The sequence below is a fragment of the Sprattus sprattus genome, assembly GCF_963457725.1.
Source record: "Sprattus sprattus genome assembly, chromosome: 3".
NCBI classification, from domain to species: domain Eukaryota; kingdom Metazoa; phylum Chordata; class Actinopteri; order Clupeiformes; family Clupeidae; genus Sprattus; species Sprattus sprattus.
The window spans coordinates 24,660,235-24,670,234 of NC_137922.1; the positions used below are offsets into that span (position 1 = coordinate 24,660,235).

A 10,000-nucleotide genomic window follows, 5' to 3' on the forward strand; every position below is an offset into this window, starting at 1 on the left:
TTTCAACATGTCATGGACAGCAAATGTTGAAAACCCACTGAAAAGCTCATGCTTAAAGCTGTATATAGAGGAGGATGGGGGGGGGGGGGGGGGGGGGGGGGGTTCTCGGTTGGGTGCCAGTGGGATAAGGGGTTGGCATGGTGATCGGCCCCACAAAGCTGAGCGCTGAAGCATAACCTGAACTTTGGCGCCAGGCCGAACGTGAGATCACAGGGGTGGGGGGATTCTCACCTCCGACCCCCCCCAGAGGAACGAGACCCACAAACCCCCAACACCCCCCATCCCCCCAAGCCATACCATACTGCCCAGACAAGAGGATGCCCAGTCAGCAGGCATCCGTCGCTCCGTGCCAGACCACAGCTTAATGCTCCTGAAGCTTTTATGCTCATCCATTCAAACAAACAGACCCGTCCACTGCCAGAGAGAGAGAGAGAGGGAGGGAGAGAGAGAGAGAGAGAAAGAGAGAGAGAGAGAGAGAGAGAGATGGAGGGGAAAAAAACCTCTAACTAATTGCTCCATATGGGGTGTTGAATAGACTGGTACACTGTGTTTTGCGTTTGGGACATGACTAAATTGATACCTTGCGGCGCCTTCTCTGGTTAATATCTATTGTTTTTGGGGACGGCCGCGGCGCTAACCACTTCTGTTGTTGTTGTTCTTCTGAATGTCATTTTAATACCAGTCATAATGTATAATTGTGACATTGATCATTGTGTGAATTTTCCGTGCTGAAAGTGGGATCATTAGTGCTGTGCCTGACTCTCTGCGGGGGGGCGCAGCAGGGGGGCGCAGTTCACACCTCCAGCGCCCAGTTTCCATTCAGGATTTGTTTCCCCTCTTTTTTTTTTCCCGGGGAGATCACTGAGAGACGCCAGCCTATTGTCTGCGCAGACAGACCAGCGGACGGACACACACACACACACACGGACACCTGTCAGGAGGCATTGTAAGCCTCGGCCATGTCATGCCCGCGCCTTTGTGCCCAACCAGATGGACGGAGCACCTGTTCGGACACGTGCCAGCGCAGTCAGGTGCCCACTCTCACCTATTGTCCGAGCACTCTGGTAAAACTGAGACGGGGAGGGGGTCGGAGGGGGCGCTTGGTATGGTACCCCTAGATCTGCAGTCTGTTACTAGAGTTTTTAAATCTGATGGTACCCCTAGATCTGCACTCTGTTACTGGACTTTTTAAATCTGATGGTACCCCTAGATCTGCAGTCTGTTACTGGAGTTCTGAAGGTCTGAAGCTCCTAGTGTTGTTGGACTCATTGCTGTCTGTTTAACTGCTAGCTGACTATGGAGAGATAGGTGTGTGTGTGTGTGTGTGGTGGGGGGGGGGGGGGGGGTGTGTGCCTTTTTCTCTAGGTTTTTAGTTTTTGGCCCTGCCTCACCCCCACACAAACATATACACACTCACACACACGCACACACGTAGATGAATAACAGGACAACACACACACTTGTCTGTGCCTTGGGGCTTGTGGTCTGATTTAGATAAATGACACTGTCCACCATGGGGAACATGGGCACGCTCCTCCTGTAGGTTTGAAGAAGCCTTCACATCACGAGGAGGCCGCCACCACCACCACCACCGCCTCCTCCACCGCCTCCGCCACACACACACACACACACACACACACACACAAAAACACACACACACCATAGACACACACCACCACCTTCACCACCACCGCCTCCACTGCCTCCACCACCACCTCCTCCGCCTCCCCGTCCCAAACTTCAACAGAACAATACTTCCTGCTTTATATCCCTCTCTGCCACCAAACACAAAGAGCTCATAACGACCTAGATAGGAACCAGAATTTGGGACATTGTGATCCGATTGTGTGATTTTTCTTCCCGCTCCCTGGCACAGCTACCTGTACTATGCTGTCACATGCAGTGATCATTTCGCAATAACGTTTGATGGATAGCTGATTGTTTGGGCTATATTCTTCCGTGCTGCAGTCACGGCCGACTCGCTAAGAATGGAATAGCGCATCAGTTAAATTAGACTGGGTTGCTTCACGCTTGCCCTGGATAGAATATCAGAATACTTCTTCTTGTTTCAGAGTTTATTTATAATCGACGCATTCTGATGCTGTCTGCGGTGCATAGCTTAGATTAATTGGCCTTTGTTTTGTGTGCAGATGAGACATATTCACAGACAAAAGTAAGTAATGTGTAAGTCCACTTGTGTGGAATGTGAAAAATGTATATAAAGAACTTCTAAGAAAGCGAGTCACAAGGAAGTTAAACTAGTTCAATAACTGAAACTGAAAAAAAAAAAACTAGGTTCAGTGGGAAATATTCCTTGAAGCAAACGTTGCTTTTATCCTTAGGAGGAACTCATACAAAACTTTTGCTGTTTTTTCCCTCTTCGGCACACCATTCTGTTCAAGGTTATGTCTGTTCAAGGTTATGTCTGTTCAGGGTTACATTTCTTCAGAGAGCAGTAGATTAAGCCTTCTCTCAGTGAGTTTTCTCTCAGTCTTCTCTCAGGCAGTTTTTTCTCAGCCTTCTCTCACTCTTCTCTCAGTCCGTCTTCTCTCAGCCTTTTTTCAGCCAGTCTTCTCTCAGTCAGCCTTCACTACAATCCAACACCTAAAATTCAGCCCAGACTGCGTATGCTCATCACACAGACCCAAAGCCCGTCTGTCCCTGCGAGACTCAAGAGACTCTTTAGGTCCTGGGTGGCTGTAAGGTTTAGGCTGGTCTTTATTAAGCAACACATGGAGATGGGAGGGGTGCTGTCAGAGGGGCGATGTGAGGACGCTCCCTTCACTGCAGTCAGTGGGATCTGAAGCCAGATCTGAGGCTCTGACACTGAACAGCGAGGCAGCGAGACAGTGGCAGGAAAAGAGTGTGTCTCCCTGGGAGAGGAGTGGGTGGCTCTCTGTTCCAGGCACTCTGCTGTCCCTCTCTGTCTCACATCTCTCTCTCTCTCTCTCTCTCTATCCCTCTTTCCCTCTCTCTTCAATCTACATCGCCAGTTAAATTGTTTTGGTTTTGAAAGCGTTTTAAAAGTCTATTTTTCTCTCTCCCCTCTCTACCATGTATCTATCATCCTCTTTTCCCCATCCCTCTCACTTGCTTTCTTCTTTTCTGCCTCCCTCTCTCTCTTCCCCCACCTATCTCTCTCTTTCTTCTTTTGCATCCCTCTGTCAACTCATTTCCCTTTTCTTCACTTCCCCCACCTCTCTCTCTCTATCCCTCTTTTTCTCTTTCCACTATCTGTCCTTGTGTCACCTCATCTTCACTAGAATAGGTGTTCTCTCACATTGGGACTTTTTTCCCAGCATGCTCTCTGATGAGATGAATCAGTGAATCACTGAAGCATTCTGGGACTGCTGTCATTCCACAGCACCACTGAAAAAAAAAAAAAAAAAGAAATGACATAAAAGAAGAAAAAAAACCTCAGAAGAGCAAAGCTGCCCTCTTGTACTGTGGAATAAAGATGAAGAGGAAGAACCCTGTGGGGTGTACTCTGTACTGTCAGCCCTGACAAAATAACCAGCGCCCTCATTACGCTATATGCAAACAATGATAGAGAGCAATGTATTGGGATGTCATGTTAGACAATCACGGAGCCGACCTCTGACCCGGCTGCCAGGAGAGCGTAACAGAGTGCCAGCGTTGGGGACAAATGACAGCACCGTTAATTTGCTGCGCAATGTTGCCGTAATTAGATGAATTTGGCTTGGGCGCGAGGAAAAGACAGCTAGATCAAGGTCTTGATGAATTAGGGGTGCACTGTCAAGATCAAATCACATTAATCAAGGTGGCCGAGTAGTGAGACAGGTTTTTCCCCCTGCTCTCGGCCCGAGTGTGATGAATGGGAGGGCCCGAGCCAGGCACACCGTATGCATCACCATCAAATCTGTGAATTTAAATGTAAGAGCAACTACATCCAGAACTCTATTGATTTATTCACTAGCCCGCTTTTTAAGATAAACCTACCCCTGAACCGACACACTTTCTCTCCGAAGACTAAGAAAGAGAGAAAGAAAAAATATATACTCTTTCGTTAAACCGATGAAAAATAAACAAGCGACTAAAGAGCAAAAATAAAAGAAAGCTGAACAAACATTTCTAGACGAAACAATTTGCCATAAAGTTTTGCGACGATTCAAAGTATACAGAAATACCGAAATAGCACAGTGTTAAACACAGATGCGTTAGACATTAAATTCGTTTTTACAACAGTGATGGCTTCAGGGCAGTGTGTGCGACTATGACAGATTGACGTCTCGGTGGCCGGATAGGCCAAGGCGTGTAGCTGGATACTTCTGGTGGGAGCGAATGACTGCACAAGCGTGTGTGTGTGTGTGTGTGTGTGTGTGTGTAACCCCTCTACACACACGTGATTAATGCCTTACTGTACTGTGGAGCTAATTGAAAGTGTATGGCTGTTGGCCTTGGTCTCCTAGCTGCTGATTCGAGCCAAATCACGAAAGCTTAGCCCGTGTAGTAAAAAAGAGAGTGAAGGAAAAAGGAGATGAGAGGAGAAATGTTAACGTTCTCCCTTTTTTTTACTGACATTGAGTTTTCATTAGGCAAGAAATGTGGTTCACCTGTCTGTACTAAGGAGCTGGCTGGCTGTTTGATCAATTTGAAGCTCTTGGGCAGGCTGTTCTAAACACTGCGCTCAGCTGGCTTGGGCCAAACTATACACATCCCAAGGGTATCTTTTCATTTTTATTTTCATTTTAACTTTGTTGATATTAGAATGAAGGTCGGAAAATACCTCAAATAGCCGCCTCTTGTCAATGGAAATACAAAACAGGTGAAATTGAGGAACCAGTTTAAAGTATTCTTGTTTGTTCTTTTACACAGGCTCTCTGCACAGGCTGTGCTCCTCTGTGGATGGACGTGTAGTAAAGTATGAGAGAAGGGTGTTTGTCTATCACACAACACACACACACAATCACACACACACACACACACACCCCAACGGTGCTGAGATAAGAGTGCTCAATGTGAACGGCCGAGCGGCAGACTTACCCGTGCATGGCATGGAGGGCGTGAGGCTCGTAGTGGTAGCGGCCCTCGTGGTGACGCATGTCGATCGGAATGGGAGTGTGGAACGTCGGGAACATGTGCTGGGGGGCTGCACAGGAAAGAGGAGAGAGGCAGAGAGAGAGAGAGAGAGAGAGAGAGAGAGAGAGAGAGAGAGAGAGAGAGAGAGAGAGAGAGAGGGATGGAAGGAAACAAAAAGGGAAACTTCAGAAAAATCCGTGCCTGATTTTTATTTTTTTTTTTCAGAGAAATAAAATTCAAAGGCGAACGGGCTACAATAAAGTAACATGAATTTCAGACACACACACACACACCAGAGCGGTCCGAGCAGTTTGGTGTAACAGAAAGGGCACTATCACACAGGAGAACTGGGATAAATAAATAATCAAAGTCATCCCAAGAAATCCTACATCTCCAACATAAAAGATATCCAACTGGGCTTTTGACAAAGACCTGCAGCTAAGCGCTCTTTGAACTAAGCGAGCTGATGGAGTGTGTGTGTGTGTGTGTGTGTGTGTGTGTGTGTGTGTGTGTGTGTGTGTGTGTGTGTGTATGTGTGTGTGTGTGTGTGTGTGTGTGTGTGTGTGTGTGTGTGTGAGGGAAGACTAGCTGCCCAACACAAACTGGAGCTGACACGGCTGGGAGAAGCCTTCCTCTGCCATAGCGCCATACTGACACAGATACGGCCCTGCCACACACACACACACACACAGACAAATACCTGCATACACACACAATCAGACAGATACGTATACTCACACACACAAATGTATACACATACCTGCACACAGACACAGACAAACACACACACACACACAGCCTATTGTAGCTGCCCTGTGGTGTGGCTTCGGGGAAAACACACACTCATCTGATCACCCTCCTCCTCCTCCTTCTCCTCCACCTCTTCACACAGAGAGCACAGAGCAGAGAGCAATAACGACCTAAAAACAACAGCGAGAAACAGAGAGAAACCAGAGCACCAACAGGGACCCTTGGGTGGGTTGCTCTCTCACTCTGTCTGTGTGTGTGTGAGTGTGTGTGTGTGTGTGTTTCTGAGTTTAAGGGCATCTGTTTGTGTATGACATTGTGTGTGTTTCACTGGGGCTGTTGTATGGTCGTGAGTGTGTGAGTGTGTGAGTGTGTGTGTGTGTGTGTGTGTGTGTGTGTGTGTGTGTGTGTGTGTGTGTGTGTGTGTGTGTGTGTGTGCGTCACTGGATTCACTCACTCAGCACAGAGAGGATGATGTGGTCGGAGAGGCTGTGTCTGTCTGCTTTGAAACTGAGCATAGCCGTCTTTACGAGAGGCGCCTCCGTGCACTGAGGACATGTAACCAGATCTGTGTGTTTCAGGGCAGCGCTGCTTCGTTAAAGACTAAACACACACACACACACACACACACACACACTGAGCCTATTTACAGTCTCTCACACCAGATTACTCAGATATTTGGTCCATTACAAGGCTTTTTTTTTTTCTTCCCCCAACAGTTTTATTTGAAACGAAAAAGGCTAAAATCAACATTTTTCCTGTCATAAAACCACCGCTGGCTTAGAGAGGCTTTTAAAAAAACAACGGGGCTTCATTAGCTGTTGTGATAACTGAAACCCGCAGTTGATCTTGGTTGCAGGCGAGGCCTGTCTTTAATACCGCATGAACCAGGCGCTCAGCATCTTAAATTCTTTTGGACACGTTGTTTCTCATTAGCAGAGCGCTTTTCTTGGTGTGTGTGTGTGTGTGTGTGTGTGTGTGTGTGTGTGTGTGTGTGTGTGTGTGTGTGTGTGTGTGTGTGTGTGTGTGTGTGTGTGTGTGCGGAGCGCTTTTCTTGGGGTTCCAGTAACTGCGCCGCTTTCTTGAGTGGCTAATGTTCCATGAACACATTAACCCTCTCCTCTGACGCTCATTATTGGTGGCGGGTTCTGCGTTTTGGGAATGCTGCGTTTTGGGAACGCTGCCATTCCTAGTTTTCAGACTCCCTCTCAGCTCCCTCTAATCGTAACCCCGCCAGACATTACTTTGTGTGTTTTTAAGAGGGAACGAGTGGAAGAGAAGGCAAGTAGAGACAAAAGAAGAAGAGGGGGATGAGACACACAACAGGAAGGCTCCACTCAAAATAAGAGGCCCCAGCATCAGATACTTAATAATAATGTTATAGATGTGTCTGTTAATAAAGTTTTAGATGTGTCTGTTAATGAAGTTATAGATGTGTCTGTTAATAAAGTTATAGATGTGTCTGTGATGATGAAGTTATAGATGTGTCTGATATTAAAGTTAAGGGTGTGTCTGATAATAATGTTATAGATGTGTCTGTTAATAAAGTTTTAGATGTGTCTGTTAATGAAGTTATAGATGTGTCTGTTAATAAAGTTATAGATGTGTCTGTGATGATGAAGTTATAGATGTGTCTGATATTAAAGTTAAGGGTGTGTCTGATAATAATGTTATAGATGTGTCTGTTAATAAAGTTTTAGATGTGTCTGTTAATGAAGTTATAGATGTGTCTGATAATAAAGTTTTAGATGTGTCTGTGATGATGAAGTTATAGATGTGTCTGATACTAAAGTTAAGGGTGTGTCTGATAATAAAGTTATAGATGTGTCTTTTAATGAAGTTTAGGGTGTCTGATAATAAAGTTATAGATGTGTCTGATAATGAAGTTATAGATGTGTCTGATAATGAAGTTATAGATGTGTCTGATAATGAAGTTATAGATGTGTCTTATTATGTGTTTAGGGTGTCTGATAATAAAGTTATAGATGTGTCTGATAATGAAGTTGTAGATGTGCACAGTGCATTCTTTAAAAGGTGATGCCAACAGGCTTCAGGGCTAGTTATACCTCATGTGAAGTATCAGTTGTTGTAGCATGAATTAGTGCTTTGTTGCATTTATACTTGTTGTTCATAGAACATGGTAATAGACAATGGAGCAGAACGAGAAGAGAGGAGAGGAGAAGAGAAAAGAGAGCAGAGGAGGACAGCCGAGGAGAGAAGATGTGAGGAGAGCAAAGAAGAGAGTAGAGGAAAGAAGAGAAGAGAGGAGAGGAGAGAATATAAGAGAAGAGTAGAGGAAAGGAGAGAAGAGAAGAGAGGAGAGGAGAGAATATAAGAGAAGAGTAGAGGAAAGGAGAGAAGAGTAGAGGAGGAAAGGAGAGAAGAGTAGAGGAAAGGAGAGAAGAGAAGAGAGGAAAGGAGAGAATATAAGAGAAGAGTAGAGGAAAGGAGAGAAGATGAGAGAAGAGTAGAGCAAAGGAGAGAAGAGGAGAGGAAAGGAGAGGAGAGTAGAGGATGAAAGGAGAGAAGATGAGAGAAGAGAGGAGAGGAAAGAAGAGAAGAGGAGAGAGGAATAATGGAGATGAGGGTAGAAGAGAAGAGAGGAGAGAAGAGTAGAGGAAAGGAGAGAAGAGTAGAGAAAAGGAGAAGATGAGGAGGAGGGTAGAGCTGAGGACAGCTGATCTCTGGAATGTATTAACATTCCTTGGGCATCACGAGTCAGGGGTGACCTGGGAGGTGTGAGCGTTGGGGTCAGGGGCATGGATCATTATCTCCTCCTGCGCTGCTCCACGCTGCGTATCACCCCCCCCCCCCCCCCCCCCCCCGCCAGGACCACTCCTGCCGCCGCTGCCACCACCTCCACTGCTAGGACCCCAGGGGCCCGGCCTGACCTAGCCCGGCCCAGCCCGGCGCCTGCCACCAGGCCCAACCTGCGCGAGTCAGCACTGCCTAGTCATTCAGTGCCATCGCTCTCACTTCTCCACTGACAGCGAGACGGACACACTCGTCCCAGAGGCCCAGCGCGACAGGACGGGTAACAGCTAACAGCGCCGAACAGCCCTGTCTCACCTCAACACAAACACAGAACTAGATTTAGCCCACGCCATCACACACACACACACACACACACACACACATACATGTTTGAGTGGGAGGTGCTTTGTTTAAGGATGGTGGACGTTTCTCATCTTTGTTTGGGAGGTTTATTTTAGCCGGTTCCATTGAGGTCACTGTCTTGAGAGTCACGGGGCTATGACACCTCAGTGCTTCGAGCCTGGAAAATCTGTCTCGTCGAGACAAAACGTCTCTTCAGTTTTATGAACATACATATGAATCCAAATGTAACAGATCCCTTTTTTTTCTTCATAATAGTTTTCGTTGTAAATGAGTTACACATGGCTTGTGCATTTACATGGCAGAGATTCTGTAAACTAATACACCAGAGGGTCTGCTGAAGTCATACTCTTTATAGTGTTTGTGTGTGTTTGTCTGTGTGTGTGTGTGTGTGTTTGTCATGGAAAAAAGCCTTGGGTCATCTTTAATTGATCTAAAACACCATAAAACACACCTGACATTCAAGGGAGACTACAACACTACAGACACAGACACACACACACACACACACACACACAGACAAGGGAGACTACAACACTACAGTAATGCTGTGCAGCTGTGGAGAAGAACAACATGGAGACCAGCAGCAGGCTGAGCAGCCCCAATGCCTCGCAGAAGCCCCGCCTGAACAGACAGGAAGAGAGAAGAGAGAGAGAAGGAGGGAGGGAGAGAAAAAGAGAGTGGGTGGGAGGGAGAGAAGAAAGAGAGGGAGGGAGGGAGAGAAGAAAGAGAGAGGGAGGGAAGGAGAGAAGAAAGAAAGAGAGAAGAAAGAAAGGGAGGGAGGGAGAGAAGAAAGAGAAGGAGGGAGGAAGGCAGAAGAGAGAGAGGGAGGGAGGGAAAGAGGAAAGAAAAAGAGAAGGAGGGAGGCAGAGAAGAAAGAGAGAGGGAGGGAGGGAGAGAAGAAAGAGAGAGAGGTAACTCTTTTCTTCCCCGTGAAAGTAGCTTTGTCTAACGGGCCTTTCTCACACCACTCTTGCATCTTCCCTTTCTCTCTGTCTTGTTTTCCCTCCCTCTTTTTCTTTCCTCCCTCTCTCTCTCTCTCTCCCTCTCTCTCTTTCTTTCTACCTCTATATCCCTCTCTCTCCCCTATCTCCTGTTT

The 10,000-nt window shown here is 46.7% G+C and overlaps 1 protein-coding gene across 1 annotated transcript in view; it reads right to left on the minus strand.

The window, feature by feature from the left end:
- The window catches only part of LOC308362683 (zinc finger protein GLI2-like), a gene marked incomplete at both ends in the record, with an annotated part of 75,794 nt that overhangs the window by 32,818 nt on the left and 32,976 nt on the right, over positions 1-10,000 (minus strand). Inside the window, one exon of the mRNA XM_080835412.1 lies at positions 5,005-5,110. Within this exon, the coding sequence (XP_080691538.1) occupies positions 5,005-5,110 (106 nt within the window). The remainder of the gene's footprint in view (positions 1-5,004; positions 5,111-10,000) is intronic.